Source organism: Lissotriton helveticus, chromosome 3_1 (genome assembly GCF_964261635.1).
Source record: "Lissotriton helveticus chromosome 3_1, aLisHel1.1, whole genome shotgun sequence".
NCBI lineage: Eukaryota > Metazoa > Chordata > Amphibia > Caudata > Salamandridae > Lissotriton > Lissotriton helveticus.
Window position 1 is genome coordinate 1310063004 of NC_136061.1, and position 22171 is coordinate 1310085174.

At 41.8% G+C, this 22171-nt stretch overlaps 1 protein-coding gene across 2 annotated transcripts in view; it reads left to right on the plus strand.

Moving 5' to 3' along the window:
* The window catches only part of ZBTB44 (zinc finger and BTB domain containing 44), a 287794-nt gene extending 266993 nt beyond the window's left edge, over window positions 1-20801 (plus strand). The window contains exon 6 of one of the 2 annotated variants that reach the window (XM_078681945.1): window positions 9059-20801. In XM_078681945.1, coding sequence (XP_078538071.1) covers window positions 9059-9356 — 298 coding nt within the window. In that variant the 3' untranslated portion in view covers window positions 9357-20801. The remainder of the gene's footprint in view (window positions 1-9058) is intronic. The other variant, XM_078681946.1, reaches the window with a different exon arrangement.
* Window positions 20802-22171: the final 1370 nt, after the last annotated feature.

The following is a 22171-nucleotide window of genomic DNA, read 5'->3' on the forward strand; positions in this document are numbered from 1 at the left end:
CCCGTTTCTCTTAGCTAAAGCTAATTTGTGGGAGTAGAGATTGTTTACCACTCCCTTTCAAGCTTTATTATCCTTCATTATTTCTAAAGATAGGCTAAGTGGATAGTGATCGCTGATCGCGATTTCGCCTGTTTTAAAATCCAGCAAGCCCTGCGAAAAACTACTCGAAACCAGGAAGAAATCGATAAGCGTATTGCAGCCCTTACCATTATATGTTGGGTTAAATTCTACCTGTGGGTCGCATATTTCATTACCAAAAGCCAAATCCATATCAGACATCAGGCTATTTAAAAGATTTCCCATGTTAGTATGGGAAAAATGGGTACGAATGAATGTGGGTTTTATAGAGCGCATAGTAACCCGTAAGCATCCCAGCGCTAAAACCGAGACAGCAGAGAGGGTGGAGTGCCAAGGAGAAAGGGAGGAGAGGATCAGGGGAAGAGGTGAGTTTTCAGTAGTTTCCTGAAACGGGAGTGATCGGATTCCGTCCTTAGTTTGAGAGGGAGGGTGTTCCATAGCCTAGCCGTGTTCACTGAGAATCGCCGGCCTCCTGTACGTGCCTTTCTCACTCTGTGGACTGTGATAAGGTGTTCGTGATCCGAGCGGAGGGATCTTGTAGCTTTATAAGGCGTGATAACGTTTTTGAGGATGAGGGGGCCCTTGTCCTGTAAGAGTTTGTGAGCCAGACAGAGAGCCTTGAATTTTTACTCTTTCTCTTATTGGGAGCCAGTGAAGGAGCTTCAGAGCTGGTTTGGCTGAGGATCTGCATTGTGGAAAAACAGGGGCCCCTGCCTTAAAGGATAAACCCTAGCAAGGAAATTATACTTGTTTAGAAAAAGAGAAATTAGCACCGGGTTATGTGCACATATTTACATCATACTAGTGAACGCTAAAAAAATAAAGTCAATGCCTAGATGAATTTAATAGGAAAATATTTTTCTTTTATTTTATTTTGATTATAAACTGTATTCCCATATTTGAATCAATTAGTGTCTGATTAGAAGGTTATTTACATGTGTATAATACAGTTAGTGCTTTACAATTCAAAAACAATTTGCAAACAAACTATTTCAAATAATACAGAATTAATTCCCCTTCAACGCGTTTCGGCGGTTGGCCTTCCTCAGGAATTCTGTATATACAGGTTGATACTTTTGACAAGGCTGGAGGAAGCCTTGATTGATGTCTGTTCCCGGAAACTTTCGATGAGCTTCTAATTAATAGGTGCTTTTTAGCGATTGCTGTGGCCACCTGGATCAATGCCCAGTGAGTTGGTGGATCGAGGTTGCGGTCCCCAATTGATTATACAAACGATATCCCTCTATTGGGCATCGCAGGGAAGATGTAGATTCCCAGGTGGATGGACGGAGCTGCCGTAATTGTTGATCCCGATATGGTCCGTCCGCACGTTAGTCTCCTGGATAGTGTTAACCTTGGCTGAGGATCTGGCCAGGGTGTTGGTAAGAAGCCGGGCCGCGGCGTTCTTAATTCTTTGTAATTTGTTGAGGGTGGCTTCGGGAGCTCCCAGGTAGATGGCATTGCTGTAATCCAACCTGGAAAGAATCAGGCCTTGGATAAGCAGTTTCCGGGAGATTTGTGGGAGCAGGGGCAAAATTTTCCTGACTGATCTAAGAAGCCCGAAGCAGATCCCAGCGGTTTTTTTGGCTTGGATTTTGAAGGACAGGTCTTTGTCTATCCAGATTCCCAAGCTCTTGATCTCACTTTTGGGGGCCGGGGGTTCTCCCAGGCAGGTGGGCCAGATGTTAGGGGGAAGGGTGGGCCCCTTTTGACCGAGAAACATGATTTCTGTTTTGGACCCGTTGAGTTTCAGAGCTGATTTGCTCATCCACCCATGGATTTCGGAGAGGCAGTTGTGGAGATTGGACGGTTCTTGGTTGGGATGGGATAGGGATACTACCAGTTGGGTGTCGTCAGCGTAGCTAATGATTTTCACTCCGAACGGGATGACTACCTCCTCCAGTGGGGACATGTAGACATTAAATAATGTCGGGCTGAGCGAAGAGCCCTGCGGTACTCCGCACTGGAGGGGGATCGCTAGGGAGCGGGTGTTATTCTCCCAGACCTGGAAGGAGCGGTGGTTTATGAATGACGAGAGCCATGCCAGAGCGGTACCTTCCACCCCCGATGTCTCTGAGTCGCTGGATTAGTACCCGGTGGTTTACAGTGTCGAAGGCCGCACTGAGGTCCAGGAGGATCACTGCCACTGATCCTCCTGCATCCAGAATGCATCTGGTCTCCTCCAGTACAGCCAGGAGGGCGGTGTCCGTGCCCTGACCAGGGCGGAATCCAGTCTGAGAGTTCCTGAGGAGGTTATTAGACTCCAAAAAATGAGAGAGTTTTTTGTTCACTATTTTTTCAGTAATTTTACTAATTCCAGGGAGGAGGGAGATTGGCCTATAGTTGGCCAGGTCCAGCGGGTCCAGTAGAGGTTTTTTGAGAAGGGCTTTGACGACAGCAGCCTTCCAGCTGGGGGGGGACCTTTCCCTGACGTTGTGAAGAGTTGATGAGGTCAGCTAGAGGGGGGGCGATAGTGGGTGCCACTTTTTTGAGGATGCGCATAGGCACCGGGTCGCTGGGGGAACCACTTTTGATTGCGGCGAGCGTTGTCAGGATCTCTTCTATAGTTACCGGGCCGAAAGTGTCTAGGTGGATGGCAGAGATATCCGGGTGAGGGATTGAGTTTAGGTCAGGTTTGAAGAGACCCTCCTCGTTTGCTCTATAGTTGACTTGGGGTAGGGTGGCGAGAATCTTGTGGATTTTCTCGTCGAAGTATTTTGCCAACTTATGGCATTTATCCTCTGAGGTGTTAGGAACTGGGAGAGGGTCGGGGACTTTGAGCAATTCTTTCATGATGATAAAGGTTTCTCTGGCAGAGCAGGAAGAGTTTTTTATTCTTTCATCAAAGAAGTGGCTTTTAGTGTTGCGTAGGGCGAGTTTATAAGTTCTTATAGAGGCGCGGAAGGCGTCTTTTTTGGATATGGATTCGTCCTTCCTCCAGATGCGCTCTGTCCTTTTACACTCCTTTCGTACAGGGTTCCCCTTTGATGTTTACTACTCCGCATATATTGGTTTGGCTATTCAAACACAGCGTGCAATTAAAATCCTCCGCCCATATTACCCTATTCCCTGAGGGACCATCCCTGTTTGAAGTAAGCATGATATGAGTGAGACCCTCCAAGACGGAGTGCAAGTCACGTAGTGGGATATTATTGTAAATATTTACAACATTTATGGTCTCCTGGCCCTCTAGGGTGAGTTCCAACATCTGGTAGTATTTAGATGTGGAAATAAATTTCTTCACCCTTATTTTGGGAATGTTAGAGATCAAGCAGCAAAGCCCCCCTTTATTTCTGCCCCGGGGTGTTAACTCGGCAGGAGTGTGAAACTTAAGATATCCGTTTATATGAACTGCATTAGTCTCCCACGTCTCCTGTAGGGAAATTATTGAAAAATCCCTAATATAATTCAAAAAGGTGGGATCATTAATCTTATTGGACAAGTCCGCCACGTTCCACGAAGTAAGTGTTAAATGTTTGCCTTTGTATTCTACCGCCTGGGTCATTTCAATTGGTCGGGGGTTACCATACCCATCACAGTCTGGATGCAGACTCCCGGGGCAGACTGTGTCCACCGCAGAAATCTCCGCCACTGACTCCCCATCCCCGCCCACCTGCACCAAACCCATGAGACCGTCAGAGGCATCCGCCCCCAAGTCCGAGGCAGCTAGATCATTTGCACCCTGGTAACAGACCTTATGTTGAACTGTAGTCTGTTTCATTGAGGTTGATTCATGCACCTCTATTTCTCCCACTTTTATCGGTTTAACTGGGGTAGTGACGCTAATCAGTCAATCGACCATTTCTAGCACACTAAACCTGTTTTCTAAGGGTAAGTGGTTTTCGTGAAAAAGTGTCTCCTGCCTATAGCCACCCACCCTGTTTCGTCCAAAACCCACCAGTATTCCCTCGTTTTCCCATCCAATAGGTGGTCGAAAGAAGAACGATAGAGGTCTAGTTTCTATTGTTGTTCCTTGGTTCGCGTTGGGATTATTGTTATTTTGACCCCAGGAAAAAATAAACTCCACGATACGTGGATCTCTAAAGTTCACCAGCACGCAGTCCCCCCCCAACAGTTTTTGGTGAGTATCCCACCCAGGGTACCCTACGGACCATCAGTATATTCCTTCTCATATGGGTGGAAATGGCCTGTTTAAATTGAGCCAATGTGCTACTTTATTTTTTAGGCACATAAATGACTCATGTGTATTTTTATTTAATTCCGGCACACCTGTTAAAACTACCACATACGGGCTTGATTGCGGAGGAAGAAGCACCGGTTTAGTCTGTCTGGGTATGTCTTCAGTGACAACCTTCTGTAAGTTTGATGTAGCAGATGGCATAGATGATTTAGCTACGGTGTCGGAGTTAGGTGGTAAATTAGAGGTACCATTTTTAGCACGGGTATTATGGGGATTCAATTTAACTTGAGGCACTGGTGGTTTCGATGGGATGCAGGCCTGGGCGTTCGGAGTCACCAATTCCTTGACTATACTAGATGCTACTTTTTTGGACTTCCCACCCCCCTTGTTGTTTATCACTTCCACCTCTAACCTGCCCAGCTGACTCTCAAACCCAGAAAGTCTTCTTTCTATAGGGGCTAGTAATGACTTCAAGAGTAATGCCATGTTGGTTAGAAGTGAATTCTCATTTAAACTAGCCACACATGTACTGTCATGTGTATTAATTGTATTGTTATTATCTGCAGTTAAACCTACTGGCTCCTGCCTGATTACAGCTACAGGGTTAGCATAGTCCGGGCCTGATTTTTCAGAATTATGTACTTCCACAATCTGAACATGTGGGGTCTTAGTGGTTCTACACGGGCCCTTTATGGGTTTTGATTTATTACTACTATTAACAGCAGGCACTGACTGTTTCTTTTTTGGAACCGCCCCCTCTTTCTTCCCTCTTAACTGCCTGATGTTGATTTGCTTTTGTGGACTTACCTCCCCTATCTCTACCACCTCATTCACCTTATCAGTCTCATCTGACGTATCTAATGGAGGAGCAACATTTGAAACAGGAAAGGAACAAAATGAATCATTCAAACTGGTGAAACTATGCAAAAGTGCATCAGTATCATCAATGTTTGAACGGATAACTGGGTCTGGTGAACGTGCATTTGCTAAGGGCCCCAAAGACGATCTTTTTGCGAGTACCAAGTCCTGAGACACTCGCCTTTCCATTAAAGAAATACCCTGATCTATCACAGAGTTGGTTCTAGTTATAAAATTATCTAAAGTCCCCAAAAGTGATGGTCCTTCCACAGTCTTTTTCTTTTTCTCACGGGCGGGCATTTCTACCTCCTGGAATAGATATGAGCCTTCGACTTACTTTAGAGTCCAGTGGGCGTAAATTACCAGGTCTCCGATAGCACAAAGTTAGATTAGTTAGGTGAGCCCAGTCCATTCTCCACCGGGCTCTAACGGGCTACGCCCTTGGCCCGGGCTTCGCCCGCGCGCGTCCCGCGATGCGGAATCTGGTCCTGTTTTTGTAGCGCCTCCGGGCGCGGAAGTCCGATGCTGCAGCTGCTTCCTGCGTCAGAGCCCCCTGGGAGTTGTAGTCTCCCCTGCACAGAGGCCGCGCCGAGATGGATGTGGCAGCGGTAGCGAGGAGAGACGGAAGCTGGGGCACAGAAGGTGAGGCGGGAAGCACTGGCAGAGGGATTCAGGTCTTGATGATTTTCTCCAGGGACACCTCTAGTCAGTTAGATTACATTTTGGATAGCCACTTCCCCGACATCTCCTCACCTCCACCGCCTCCCTGCAGAGCATCCGACCTCCTCACAACTGCTTCTCACGGAGCTCCGTCGTTCCGCTGTTCCACGCTGGTTGATTGTAGTATCGGCTCGGCTCTGCAGGGGGAATCCGCTTTAAACCTCCGTAAGTAGCCTCCTTCAAAATGATTGAAAAACAATGAGGGGAGAAGAGAAGAGAAAATGCCGCCGGCTGAGTCTGTCCGATGTCCGGTAAATTCCGTTAGTGGCACGTAGCTTGTAGCCTGCTAGCCAGGGATGGTCTTCAGTTCTGAAGGGCAGAATATCTCCCAGCATCTGGTTTCTCTTTTGTTTTCTACTTAAGGGGAGCTTATATACCATTTTTCCTATGTCTTTGGAATTAGCAGAGGCGCCTCTCAGTCAGAACCCTGTGTGGGGCTAAAACCAACATTTAGCTGAAAAAAAGTGCTTTCATTTGAATTGTCAGAAGCATTGGTATATGTTTCATAATCCTGTCTTAGTGCAGAAACCGGAACCCCTACAAGGTTTTTGTGCAAGAAATTTTCTACCTCTTTGCTACTGTTAATTTTGAGAAGTGAAAAGTTCCCCATCAAAGATAATTCTTTGGGCTGCGCACACACAAAAGAATAACTCATGTTAAATGAACACACAATTATTCTAATGCCTCATTCTGTAGCCTGTTCTAAACTTAAGCTAAGTAAATAGGCTTAAGCACAGAACGACAGAGCATGTTGCTATATGTATGGCCTTGTGGCGCTTTTGATCATCTGCCTCTGTATTGCTCCGCCTTTCAGTTAATACAGAATCTCCCACACGGTGGCTCAAACACGGCGGAGCAAAACATAAAACACAAAAACACCTAGAAAGGGGTTTACTTTACAAAATGCAAAGACTCTCTTTTTAGAATTAGGCTTGGGGTTTTATTTATGTAATGCTTTCGAACAGAAAGGCTTTCCCAGATGTCAAATGAACCACATTCAAATGTATATGGAAATATATATTTATATGCAAGCAATAATAACACACTTGGTAAATGCAACAGTTAAATGCATGAATAATACTAATGAATAAACAAGCAGCAAATAGTACTGGATGTCCTGCAAGAAATAATCAGAAAGATGTATACACTAAATACATCAAACAATTACTTTGGATGTGCACTCTGACTCATTCACACATCACAAAGAAAACACCTCAAATGACCACAGCCACTGGAACCATGCATCACAATGGCACTAGTCAGAAACAAATCGCCTCACCCGATCGTTCACTCGACATCCTTGCCAACTAAAGCTGGGGGACCCGTTCACAGCTGGGCTTGGACTCTCAACCAGGACTCTGGTTCCTTTCGTCTTACGGCAGTACGTCTACTCCGTAAATGAACACCCACCCTGGCTGTCAACAACCCTCAACTTTATAGTCTCAAAACACACACTAGAAGGTTTGAGAGTCTTCCCCTCTGTGCCAAGAAAACTTACTGGAACTGGCCAGCTTCCAGGCAAGCATTTCACGACAGCAAGGAGTTCCTACGTTCCCTCTACATTCTCACATGTTCCAGCCTTTATCTTGAGGAAGCTTACGAAAGCCTTCCAGGGTACATTAAACAATCTCTCACAAAAACAATCCTTGAACGTGATTAACCCAAACAACTTGCAAGCCTTTCTGTGCGCGCAGAAATGTTCAAGCAAGGCAGAGTCAGAATTCAGGATGACATGAGGCCTTGTCAAAGCCTATAGTCAGAACTTAATAATACTTGCCAATGTACAACACAATGCACGTTTGTGCACCACTGCTTATAGCATCACATACTTCATCTCTGAATGTACAACACAGTGCACATTTGTGCACCACTGCTTATAGCATCACATACTTCTCTCTCTCTCTCTCTCTCTCTCTCTCTCTCTCTCTCTCTCTCTCTCTCTCTCTCTCTCTCTCTCTCTCTCTCTCTCTCTCTCTCTCTCTCTCTCTCTCTCTCTCTCTCTCTCTCTCTCTCTCTCTCTCTCTCTCTCTCTCTCTCTCTCTCTCTCTCTCATATATATATATTCTGTTCTTGGCAAGCTGTTATACTGTGACAGCTCCCACTTCAAAACTATGAGAAGAGAAACGAGGCATATGCTGGACGAAGTACATTCAGGCTAGGATAAAATAACACACCAAAGTCATTTAAAATGATGGTAGTCAAAGGTCATCACGTGGTGTCAGACCACAAGAGTGCCTCTAGCACTACAGCCTCCAATGTGCTTTCTTTGACGACTTGCCAGTTTGTTGCCTGCTGGCATTGTCCTTTCTCCCACGTCAGTGGTCCTGTCTGCGGGCTGTCTGGATCCCCGGGGTAGAGGTAACTCTTGAGTGGGATAAATGCTGACATCTTGTTCCCCGCACCGTTCCATCGTGACAGACATGGAGGCTGCCATCCGGTCGATCTCCCAGACACCTGCTGAACTGCTAATCTTAGTATGACTGTGGTGGCCATTTTGAAAGTAAGATGGCCACCTGCCCATCTATGTCCTTAGTTTTGCTGTATAGTCATGGCAGATCTTCATGGTAGAGGCTATAACGATCTTTGGGTATATGTTTGTGGGTGAGATGTTGGTTTACATGACAACTGTGTGAAATGTGGCTATGCAAGTAAACTTGTGTAAACTGCTTGTATGCAGTAGTAAGTTTTCCTATGTAAAACTTTGAGATAGCATTTCGGTCTTATTCGTACTACATAACATTGCAGAATAATAAAAAATAAATGTCATGCCTATTACGTATATTAAGATAACCAAACACAGATCTGGAGCGTGCTACATATCATATAGTTTGGTTGTGGAAGACTGCTTTTGCTGATGACTTGCACTTTTGTCGAACTGGTTGTTTTGTAACTAGTGACAAATGATGTGTCTTAGAGAGCATGTAAATGGCTAGACTAGGACTGTACAAGTGCAGGATTAGAAGCAGAGTCTGTTATTTGGGCCACTTGATTATCGACTTTTCTCATAGCAAGCCGAGCCTCGTCTTCATTATGATAGTGTTTTAAATTTGTTTTCTATTTTTGGTATGTTTAGTCCTTGTTCGTTGCTTGTCTTGTTAATAACTAATCAAAGAGATATGTCTGTTAAATCTCCCATGAAGGGCAGTTTATGTTTTATCTCCGAACACTAAGACACAAATTTCCATTATTTCGGTGTGTGTTGCTGATAGTTAGACATGCAGCGTTGATTGCTAATAAATGCTTTTTTTGTCTCCCATGCAGTGATTTCCTAGTGCCAGACTATCTGAGCCAGGAACAAGAAGAGGCCCTTGGGCAGTACGAGCTGGCAGAGCACAGCTTCGAAAGCAACTCCTCTGTCCAAATGCCTGTCATTTCCCAGGTCTCGTCCACTCAGAACTGTGAAAGCACTTTCCCCCTTGGGTCGCTGGGCGGGCTTGTCGAAAAGGAAGTGGAAGAGGAGGAGTTGGAAACATCTGAGCAGCCGAAAACTGATGCCAAGGTGGATGCCACCAACGAGGACCCCGCCAGTTCAGAGCTTTGTTCTATTGCTGTTGAGTAGTTAACAGTTTCTTTGCTTGGGACTTTTTTAAATCTCCATCGTTTTTTAATTCTTTGGAAGTGCCTGTGATTGGTCCTGTACATTTTTTTATTTTATTATCTTAAACGAGGAAAAAGGGGGCAGAAAAACCCCCCGAAGAAAAGTACCCTTGTACGTTGTTGTTTCTAGTGAACTTTTTTAAGCTCTGCTTCAGGCAGACCTGCACAGTGTACCATGTTTCACAATGTAAAGGTTTGCTCCTTTGATGGAGCCGAACCAAAGCGACTTAACTTTCAATGCACAAAGATCACCTGTAAAATAATCATGAAAGCTGTGACGCGTTTTGTTGTGCCCTAAACCCCGGAACTTTGAGTCCTTGCTGTCCCCTGAACCAAAATTGGCTATGTCTGCATTTTTTCTTCAATGCGCTTAACCTCATCCAAGTACCTATGAAGGAGGTATTGTGTTAAGATCATTCAAATGATGAAAAGAAGAAAGAATGGAATGTAGACTGTATTGATATGTATTTATACACTAATGAGGCAAGTGTACACATAGTTTTCCTGATGCAAGTACTTGAACGGCCTCTGGTTGGAAATCAGAGGAAGTGTTATTTTGGTTGGTGTGCTTTTTCATCCGTAATTTGCTTAACCAAGATGGCCTATCTTTGAAATACAGTCAGACAGCGAAGATTCGTCTTCTCAAAAGGATTATTGCACACCACTAAAAAGAGCGCACAAAGAGCGATTCAAGCACTGCAAATCAGTTGCATGTCGCAATTCACCAAGCTAATCAAATTTTGTTTGAAATTTAAAAGTACATAATACTGCATTGCAAGTGTGGCCATTTACTTTGCAGTGTTATAGGTTCTGCCGTTGAGTGTACCTGTTTGTTGGGTTTATTTTTAGAACATCCTATGACCGTAGTAAACCTCATTCCTTGGTCAGAGTGTAAGCACTGCAAGTAGCTGAATATCCTTTCCTTGCAAACGTCCCGTGCACAGATTCCAGCACTAGCCTTTGTGAATTCAAGCATTTTCTCTGACTGTTGTCACACTGTATAGATGTGTAGGCATGGTGCCCATACCACATCGCCCCAACAGTTTGTACATGCGGGCTAATGGGAGCGGGTGCACAAAAGCAAGTGTGTAACGGAAAGTTATATCTGGGCAGCTGTTTTCTTGGATAACCTCCAAGAGTAGGCTTTGGCTCAGTTCAATGAAAGGAGTTTATCATTTTTAATGCACCTATCAGTAAAAACAGTTAAATACATCTAACAGTCACGTTTCCCTCCTTATCTCTTTGTACAGTATTAGTAGCATTTCGGCTACACACAAGACTGTGTGTTTTCTCACAGCCGCAGTGGCAGATCTGCTAGCAGAGATGCTGTGTGCAGCTGCGCTCACCATAATTGCAGAACTGTCATGAATGCTGTTACTGTTGTTGCCTCTGGCATCTCAAGATTCAGTGATGTTGGAAGATCCGAACATTTATATTTAAGATAGTAAAGATTTCCCTTTCACAATATGATCCTCAAACAAGCACTGTCCCCTTGTCCACTCAGTTACTCAAATGTAGATGATTTAGGCTACAGTCGAATGACAGCTTTTAAAACACCATAAGAATTCCTTCATTATGTTGTTCTTCGGAATGTAACAGTTTGTTAATCCCTGATGCGCACACAATGAAAGGACCGATCTGTGAGCGTACTTCCCCTCATTCACTATCAGCACTGCTTTCCTATGTCCACCATACGCAGGTAGACTCTTTGCAATGGTAGTGAGTATTCCTTGTCAATGATATCAGAGTGAACCCAAGTCACCTGAATTTTGTGCTGATTCCAAATTGAATTCAGTTGATACACAAACGTTTTGGATGATCCAGTTCAATGTAATTCAACTCCTAAATCCAACTTCCCACCGTAAATTTGTTTTGTGTGTTTGGGAAGTGTTTAAAACAACCTCAAAAAAGCAGATCAAAGGGTAATATCCATCTAAAATTGCCCCAAATCTAAAATGTAAAGTGGTCTGACATATCAGCACCCTCGTATGGGGGTCCCCTCGACTTGCCAAAAGAATCAGTCAGCCTCATTCGGCTCAGAACTAGTGTTGTGTATGCTTAGTTACCAGATTCCCAGTGGGGTAATTGGTTTCCTGAAATTGAGTTATTCATTTCTGAAAGAACAAAGTAGTTTTTGTGCAAGTTATGCAGTTGTAAGGTTTATTTTCAATTTATAAACAGTTTCTTTATATCAAAGCAGGGCTACAAAACTGTGTTCCATAACCTAATACAGACTCAGTGGTTGATGGGGAAACACCAAGCACATGTGCCTTGTAAATGGAGACTTCCTGTTTTCTTTTGTAGTAAACTAATTGTTCAGCTGCCAATCCCTTTCTTTTATGAAGAGACCGGCTTGAAATAACCGACCAAGCAGAAATCGCGGCCTCAGACCCTATTCAGCTCCTTGTATTTTACCCACATTTTCTTGTCATCGGTATTGCAGATTCACACAGATCACCAAATGTTGGAACACTGGTTGTTCCAGGATTTAACTGTGGCGTGCAATTTGTTGATAAGGTCACCATAAGGAGCGTCTTTCTGCCTGATAGCTTTGAACTACACATTTTGGAATCCAGTCTTACTAGTCGATTGATTTCATTTTTCATTTACTGTGCCTGATACATTGATCAACACACTTAGAGTGGTCATATCTGTATTTGTTTACAACTAAAGACGTTGCCTATTTCCCCATTCCCTCCTATCAAGTCATTCTGTCGAAGAGGTAAGTTATTTTTTTTAATTTTTGCACATTAGTTGGACTGTGAGAGAAGGTGATCATCACCTCGGGACATTCGTTTCACAAATTGTATTGGGGACTGCTGAGTTGAGGAGCAGTGGTGAATGTCCTCTTCAAAGATGCCCACATGTGCCTCTGTTGGACACTAATTTTAAGACTGTTGATGATCTGGTTGGCTTGCTGTGGGTGTCTAAAGGAGTGCCAATATGAGTTGGGTAAACAACTTACTTGCGTGTCCTCCAGCTTTAAGATTTTAGGTGTTGGATTATGGCCTGGTGCAACCTATTGATTAGGTGTGACAACAATCGCACACATATTCCTGCAAAACCAAGAAACAGTCTAATCCTGCACAGGTTGTGTGGAATCATGCTCCTTGATTGAGATCCTTTGCACAAGAATGGGAAGGGTACTCACTTGGACATCCTGGCCAATGACCACTTACATTAATTTGCACTGAGTCATCTCCACCGTTAAAATTATTATACATTGAGGAATAAAACCCCTTCCTGTTACGGTTTAGTATTTTTTTTTTTTACTACTTTTCCCCACTTAAGGAAACATCCAACTAGTGGCACTTTGTAAAACACAAAACCTAAATATGTACCTAGTTGGAGTCTTAAAAAAATATGTAGGAAGCAAAAGCATTCAAAGAGAAAAAAGGAAATTAAGCTAAATATGTTAATAATAACATAATTATAATTGCGATTTATATATCTCATCACTACAAACAAGAATTGTCTCTTATGTTATTGAATAATAACCTCTTATTACCAAACTTATTTGTAACCTTGGAAGGAAGAAAGGCTCAATTTCCATATGGCAGAGTTTGACCCTTCAACCTATACAAATTGCTGGGCCGGTGCTTAGCCCGCTAAGCTTTTTTACTACTGTTAAAATGATGACTACGAATTGAGGCTTGTGTGTTTAAAGATATGAAAGAGGCAAGTCCCATATGTCCCAAAACTACACTCGAATGTGTGTCTTCTCTTTTTCTTGTGCAATGTCCTTTGCTTGCTTGGACACATGCTTTATTAACCACTTGCATGCTAAGGACAAGGTGAACTCGTCATGAAGCACACTGGATCTGTGCTCATGACAAGGTCAACTCGTCATGTATATTGGGATTCATAAATATGCAGCACAGGAGGGGAAAACCCCTTAGCAGCCAAGTGGTTAATGAAAGACTGTAGATATCCCACATCTCGTATGCCAATAAGTATTCCCATGTGAGTTCCAGTGCCCTTCAAAACTTTAAAGGATTTAAACCTGATAAGAAAAAGGTGTGAAAGGCTCCCAAGGGCTTCCTCTTTTTCAACCCGGCACGTACCTTGCCCTGTCCTCACCCGATTTGGCCTGAGGGGTCATAAAGAGAGCTGTATAAATTGAAAGTACCTTGGACTCCAAGGCTCATGTTTACTTTTTGTGGTTCGACACCTTGCCCTTCCTGAGGCATTCATCAGCAGGTAAAAGATTGGTGAAGAGCTAATGGTGGGACAAGGGGTTATCCCTGTAATGTCAGCCTGAACACTCTAACGAAGGACTCTAGGTCTGTGCTAGCATGCGTGCTGCGGTAGAAATTCCAAATGGTCAGTGTTCTGGTTTCTTATACACACATGGGCAAGTTACAGGTCTAGGTCTGGTCGGTCGTGTCAAGTGTGCTCTGATAGAAATACATAATGGTGAATATTCTTATTATTTGTACATTCTTAGGCAAATCACAGTTCTGTGTCTAGGTCTGGTGGTGTCAAACGTGCTCCGATAGAAATACCTGCCAGTGAATGTTCTGGTTACTTCTAAACAGCCGGACAAGTCATAGTTCAAGAGGACTCCCCATTTGTGGGTCTGGATAAAGAGGAGTGTACCGTGCCAGTAGTCCACCTGACCCTGTCGCTAGCACATCTATCATCCTTCTGTACCCAGATGCATCTGATTCACCAGGAGAATCCACTAGCTTGTTTACATCTAGTTGGCTACTTTATTCAAGCAATACGTTAATATTTAACTAAAAGTAGCGACAATAATGTTTCACCACACAATGTTTCACTCATTGAGAAACATTGTACTGCACAATGTGCTGATTAGAGTAGCCAGCCCATGCTTTTCTGTGAGCTGGAACTGCCTTCTTAGTACTCTCCTTATTTATGCGATCACTGGTAGAATAGTTAATAAAATATACCCTACTCCACAACCTAAAGTGCCTTTTTGAAAGGGTCCTTTGTTGAAAAGTGAACTTAAAGCCGATTTCAAGCAAAGTAACTCTCTAGAATCAGTGGTTCTCAGATTTAGATTTACCCCACTGAAGTACCTGTTTGTGGCCTTAAATGTTGGTAGTCATCAGGTAGCAAGCGCTTATGCTGAAAATAAGGGCCTCGGGTAGTTCACATGTAAGCCACCAAGTTGCTGGTTTTTTTTTTTTTTTTTTTTAAATCAAACTCTCTTTATTGAGTTATTTAGGGCACATTTCCACACAGTGGCAGTAATAAAAAAAATAGGACACCGTAGATTTACATAAGATTGCTAGTGTGACTTACAGTTTGAGTTGCTGGTTTTTATCATATTAAGGTTCTATCTGGTTCACCAACCTCCGCAACTATGACATCCTTATATTGGAGACACCTGTATACAAAGCATTGGTTGTTGCTTTTATGACATCAGTACTGTTAACACGGTATTATTTGTATGTGCCTGTGTCTTTCCTCCTTTCACCGTCTCTCTAGGGCATGGAATACCCCGAGTTTCACCGTTTTCTGAAATTCATTTTTAGGAACCTCTTCAAGCACCTCATCCAGAGACTGAATACCCCCTTGGAAATGTTGTAACATGTCTCCCATGATACTATTAGTGGAATAAGTTGATGGGTTACTTTTCAAGTGTCGCAGCGATCATGTAACAGTGTGTAGTGGCTTCACGTTTTTTCTGATCAGTTTTATACAGTTGTTGCAGTAGGAAAGGGACCCATCATTTGCTTCCTGTATGTTGTATGCACTAGCAGTAGCACTACCAAAATACCATTTTACTTCAAGTTGCAGTAGGTCAAACATTTGCAGTAGTTTTGGTACTATTGTGAGAGCGTGTCATAAACAGATTACGTGGAACTATAATCTGACCTGAATAGCTTCTTCAGACTGAGTTGAGGATGATAAACATGCTCCTCTTTTGTTACACACAGAAGACGGAGCCAAGCAGTAAAATGCCCTATAAGTAAGTAGCAGTCGTATTTAACTTAAGTATAATAGTACGGGGTATTTTTTTTAGTGGTTGATCAGGCATCTCAGCCTTTTCTAGACAAAAAGTTTTATTCTCTGAGGCTTGGTACCCAGGTTTATGCCTAACGTTAGTAGGATAAACGCATGTGATTTTTCTATTTTCCTCATCCCGATGACTTAAAATTGCTGCCAGTGTTAGACCGACTTTTAGGCCTCACTTGTGTTCAACTAAATTCAATGAAATTTTTCGAAATTCCTGCCATCAAGTTACACAGATGATAACACTGAAGCCCTAGGATTACAATATCCAAACATTTTCTTCCCTCTGATCCCTTTTGGCATTATCATTTTCCTCACATTTTGAGAGTTTGCAATAATTTAAATATGTGAAGGTAAGTTCATGGAAACCTTGATCAGGATTGAGTATAGTACTGCCTGTGATATTAAGCTGGCATCCCTTCAAAATGGTACATGTGATGCCAGTATAAACTTGTGCTGTGTACACACTGAGCCAAACACCTTAATTACCCGAACATCAAGGCACCTAGACCCTATGTGCAATTTTTAGAGTAGCAGTTATTTTATAATTTCCAATCAAAAGAAATGTAATCCTTTATGTGAGGAAACCAGTAAATTAATAGCGGACTACTTTAAAGTGATGAATAATTGGCTCTGAGATTTCACAATCGTACGTATTGAAAGCCCTATTGCACATTGCAGTCAGATTTGTTAAATAATTCTCTGCTGGGCCACCAACAATTTTTAAACTATTTTTTTTATTAGGTTTACAAATGTATTGTTTAAGTTCAAGTTTATTGTCTTAAATTAATTACATTTCATGTGCATTCAAGGGTTTATTAAAGAGGTGCAGCATACACTACAGTGAATGCTGTTATCGCAAATAATGCACTCATATCATGGTATGTAACAATGACACCTGCCCCTTCTCCTCCCCCCCCCCCCCCCCCCCACTAGCATAAATTGTATTAATAATCCACAGACCTGGAGGCAGTGCCGTCTTCGGGCAGTCTACCCATTAACCGTTCTCCGTTTACCATAATGCATGCAGAGATCACCCGAGAGAATATTATTTTTAATGTAATAAGCACAGTGCTCTCAACTTTAAGGGACCATGTGAGGTCTCTGTTGTCCAAGAGCATCCACCAGGAAATTGCATCTATATTTTACCAAGTGGCATGCAAGGTATTCCATTACCACAGTGGCCTTTATCTGCCCATTCCACATTTCCCATGTAGGATTTGAACTTTGTTTCCAGTGTCGTGCAATAACCATTTTTACTACCAACAGTCAGTGGAATGTTTGCAGTCTCTGCCTAGCAAAGCTTCCATCGACTCTGGTCTTAGGATCAGCAATATAATTTGTGGTGAGGTGGGTGCTGAATCATTATTTTATTGTAGCAAGGATTTCCTCCCTAACTTGGCAAGACCACAAAAAATCTTCTATATTCCCCATGAGGGCACAACCGCTGTGGCAGTGGTTTGATGTCCCAGAGAACATTTTATTCAATTTGTCTGTGGTTACATACCAGACTGTTTTCACTTTGATAGTCGACTCTGTGTGATGGACATACATGTGGTGCCTTATCACACCTCTCATAACTCCTCCCACGAGTCCTGTTGTATTATAGAGTGCACTATCACCCGTAGGGGTGTCCTGACACTCGGCAGATGTGTGAGGCAAGCCTTAGAAGTGTGGGACTTACTCAAAGAGCCAAGACTTCAGCTTCTTGCGGCATTCAAGAAGAGAGGAGAAGGTTCTGATGTGAAGTGGGAGGTCGTTCCACGCTTTAGGGGGGATGTATGAACCTCTTATAATTCCCTGCCTCAGCCTCTCCCACCTGGCCTCGTATCTCTATCGAGTTGCTTTTGCGGGACAAGCTAGCGGTTTATAGAAAGCATACACCAAGCCTTTGGTACCTTTGAGGGACATCATGCTTAGTTGTGTGTCCTTTTAATAAGCACTAATTTTAATGCTGGAATTTGTCTTCACTTCGGATAGCACTTGCCTTTTGAAATGTTCTGTGTTTTTATGGCAGGATTAAATGAATTTACTGCTGAGGCATACTGGGTTACTGTGACGCATCATCCTGTGAACAGGATGTGGTCAACGGCTAGAGCGGTCAACCTCGAAGCGGGGGAACCGGGTTAGAGTCTCGCAGGGACGCTCAACATCCTGTGATTCTGGGAAAATCACTTCACATCTCTGTGCCTAACAAAAAAAAAAATAATGTCTCCATCTGCAATGCAACTGGTGCTCATGTAAAGCACTCTGATACCTTCAGGTCCAATTCGCGCTATATAAATCTCTCCCCCCATCCCCCCACCAAAAAAAGGTGCCAAACAGTGATTTAACTTGATGAATTGATCACTTCAGCGGTTATTGATTACATTTCCCATTTTTGTGCCCCTTTTATCAGTCACATATTTTAGGATACATCTTGTTTGAGATTTATTATGGGAAATGAAAATTCACAACAGTATACTAGAACAAAGGCGTCAATATATTTCTACTAACCACTGTTTACTAACTAGTTTGGGCCACTGCAACCCTTTGTAGCAGATCAAATGCAGTTATGATTGTGACTACTTTTGAATACGATGGGCCCATAATGTGGGTCCCACGGTCACTGATCGTATTACACGGCAAAACAGTACCACTTTATGCCTTATCATAGTTTTGAATTCTTGGCTTGTAAGGGCTCTGACTGTATACATGTTGCATGGAATTTCTAATTTATTTCCAGTATAGACAAACAGAAGATTACATTTCATTTTGGGGTTTAGGCCAAATGTCTGTTTGCCTGTGCAGGATTGTAATGTATGCCATTACGTAAAAACGAAATAATTGCATTTAAAAAATAGTCACTGTATTTATTCCACAGAAACAGAAAGCAGTACATACCATTTAGTACTTACATAGCTTAATTAGGCCGCAGAGGAAACAAGTTGTTACCATTTGAGCAAGCAATATTGTATGGCGAATATAAACCACTGAACCAGGCCAAATGTAAGACACTGTTGAAGCCAACCAACCTCAACATTGAGTTGATGCAGGCACATTTGCTTTGTTGTTACTGTCAACTAAGCTATATTGTTGGTCTGAAAAGATTACAGGAAAAGCACACACAAAATCATAATGTAGGTAAACATACTATTACCAACTTAGCCAAATAGAAATTCTTGCACTTTATTCAATTCAACAACATTTTGAAACATGCAGCAAAATTGGAGTTGTTTGTCATTTAGGTTGCCCCAGCATGCACTGCTATTCCACTTGAGTGCAGTCCAAAGCGCATCATACAGTGATAATGGGAACATGTTTCCAATATGGTAAGGCTGATGTGCTGTATGAAAATAAGCTGAGCTGTACTTTAAATGCTTTTTAGCTGTAGCAAGACTATAGATAGCATAGTCTTGCAGTAACCGAACATCTTTGTAGTTGGAACTAAATGCTTTGTCCCAGTTGTAAGAGAGCTCATTTCAAAACATTGGTCCCCTATTGTGCCTTACCTTAAATCATATTTACTTACATTTTCACCGTAATGGTTTCAGTATGATAAATTAATAGTAATTGTTCAACCAGTATTCTAAAATATTGTTCTGAAAAGCCCCAAGTCACAATTTGCATTATCCATATTTGAGTTACTAACTTTGCAAGGCGAAAACAAGATATTTTGGTAACATTGGCTAGTTTCCATTGCCAAGGTATTCTTTCCCATTTGTGGCTCCCGAAGTTAGACTGGTGCTGGGCTAGTTATCAGGCATACTGTTTATGTTGTGGCCCCTTCTGGTACCCGTCCATGTATTTCTCCTAGCATTAGTCTATGCTATCTCATTGTGTTGACAGTTTTATTGCTTAATGTACTATCAGGAATTGAAGCCCAAACAAAAGATAAGCAAGATGTCCTTATCCGAACAAGACAATAGCAAGAGGAACCTGCCTTAGTCAGTGTAAAAGTATATAATTAATATGTGTATGTTAGTGAGCTTAACCTGTTTAAAAACGTGGCTTCACAAACATAAAAAAGGCATTTTTCCCACCTGTATTTGAGTTGGTCGGATAATATATTTCATAATAAAGTGGATTCCAGTGCCAATGCTTGAGAAGGTCTCTGCTGATGATAACCATTTGTGGAGTAATATGAAAATACCATGTAGTTTCTAATTACTTGCTAGCGGAAGGGGCTTTGTAGCTTCAAGATCTTACAAAAACTGTTGTGCCTTTTTAAAATATGTTGGATCTCTGTTTCCACCACAGGGTTGAATTCTGTTTCTGTTTTGTGAATTAAAAAAGGTCCAATGTATATCAGCGAGGACATAAACCTCAGATGGCTAGTCCCCATTTCCAATGTTTTGATTTAAATTTAGGAACTTCATTTTTTACATCTTTGCATTTTGTTGAACAGTGGGTAAGTTGTGGTGTCTAAATAAAAATGCTTGCTGAAAAAAACACTTTTTAAGGGGAATTTTCAGAAAAAAATAATCAGGAATAATTTTGGGAGCGCATAAAATTATTCATTCCGCTCAGCTGGCCAGTTCCACTGAGAACAAAGTCACAAATGTCATAGGCAGACAGTGAGATAATGACTACACTAGGAAATAGAGCTGTAACATTTCAGCAGATCTTTTTATACTCTAAATTGTGTGGTGAGAATGTTCTAACGCCTAATAAAAGCGAGTTCTTGTTTTAAAAGAACCAATTTAAAGTCAAATAGGTGTAAGGAAACGGCAAATGTGAAAATGAGTGGGCATCATTGTACGTACCCCAATCTTTGAAGAGAGGGGTGTGTTTGTGTGTGTGCGTGTATACGTGTGCATTTCTCCTATGTGTTTATATGTCAAATTACCAGCTGTGTAAACCAGTTTTCACTGCAATCCAGGTGCTGTGCTACACAGCCCTGGCCACAGCTCGAAAGGCTGGTGTATGTTTATTAACTTTCTGCTGTTAACACGTTTTCGTTTTTCAATGTATACAAAGTTTAAATACTGTTCAAATTTTATATACTGGTGTCTGGCTAATAGTATTTTACAGTTGCCCATTGTTCTTGGTGGCTCTATATATATTTTTGTGACCATTTTTGGAAACTAAGTGCCGTTTTGACGTTACAATCATTTTCTTGTAATCAATGTGAATATCATGTTTTTCAAAACTTGGTTCTGAGCCTGTAGTGTACGCTAATGTGGTTTAATGTGTCTTGTATATATTCTGTATAGCTACATTGTACTGAAAACTAGCTTGTTTGATATAAGAGGAGTATGTATTGGATACCTTTTTGCTAGCCTGGTTGTTCTAATCTTTAAAAAAAAAAAAGTAAGAAAGGCAAAAAAAATCTCAACAGTTCTGTTGATAGGTCAAAAGTAAAGAAAAGCAAGTTAGGTTTGAGTGTCTTTGAATAGAAACAGAAAGCTAACATTTTACATTAAAATATATTATTATTAATGTTCTTTGGAGTGAACCTTTTATTTCATGTGTAAATGTTGTTGTTTGCTACCACCCCAAGCAAAGTATGTTTCTGGTTGTGCTTTTGAAGTCAAGCCGCCACCCCTTATTTTCCTCGGCTGTCCTTTTGCCCCTGTGTTTTTTTACTAGTTTAGTAGACTATTTGGATGAATAGTTTTCTAATTACATCAAAGATATTATATTTTAGATATTTTCCATGCTATACCCAGCAATATTTTCTTCAGAACGTTCTTTCTTGGTATAGTTCCACCTAATCAGATGGATGGCTTCCAGTAGGACTTAGAAACCAGTCACTCTTTACCCCAAACCCTTAACCCTGTACTCTTAGCCTTACAGCCCAAGTTCTTCAACCTATCTTTTTAAATGATTAGCACCTACTTTTCTCAACATTTCACACGCGTCATTGCTTTGCTTTCAACAGATGGTATCATAGTAATAAACAAAGCCTACTCTGTAAGACCCAGGTTACCACAATATATTTATTCACTATGGGCCTGATTCTCATAGGTAAACTTGGACCTGAAGTCTTAGTTTAGACCTAAATTCTAACTTTAGACCTGAAGTCTAAGGGCCTGATTCACAAAGGTAAACTTACACTTTTGTGCTAGTTTATGATTTTTTGCAATTCACAAAGCAATTTTATGACTAGTATGTTTACGATTGCTTATTCTTTCATGTGCGGAGTCTCCACCTTGAGTGCCGAGATTCGGCAGTCATAAAGATACTACTCTTACAATTTCTTTGTGAATTGCAAAAAAGAGTACGTTTACCATTTGTAAGTCAGAACCTAAGTTTAGACTTCAGGTCTAAGTTTAGACATCTGGTCTAAGCATACCTTTGTGAATCAGGCCCTAGGTGTTTGGATTTATTGGTTTAAATGATATTGCCATGTTTGCCCCTAGAGAATTTGAAATGTACTTTGATCACCAATAGAACTGTTTTAGCCTGTGGAACAGTTTCTCCCTCACCCCACTGCAGCCCTGTTTTCTGTTTAGAAAAGAAAAGTAAAATTATTGGAGACTAAACTTAAAATGTTAATTATGTTGCCTTGTGTGTTTTAACCCCCACTGCTGCACAAAATACATACTAGTTGAATAATTCACCAACCATTCCCGATTCTTAGGTTTTAAGGGGCAAGACTTCCCCAACTGCCAATTAAAGCTGTGTCATTCGAGAAAAGAGTTACATTTTGTAAAGTAGTAAAACCCACAGTCCTGTTCCTGGAGTCTATTGGTGCTGTTCCTAATCCACAACTATTGTCTTTGTCATCATTACAGGATCTTTGGCAGGCAAGGTTCTCTCATAACTGTTAGAGAAAACTATTATACAACTGCTGAAAAAAACGAGTTCTTA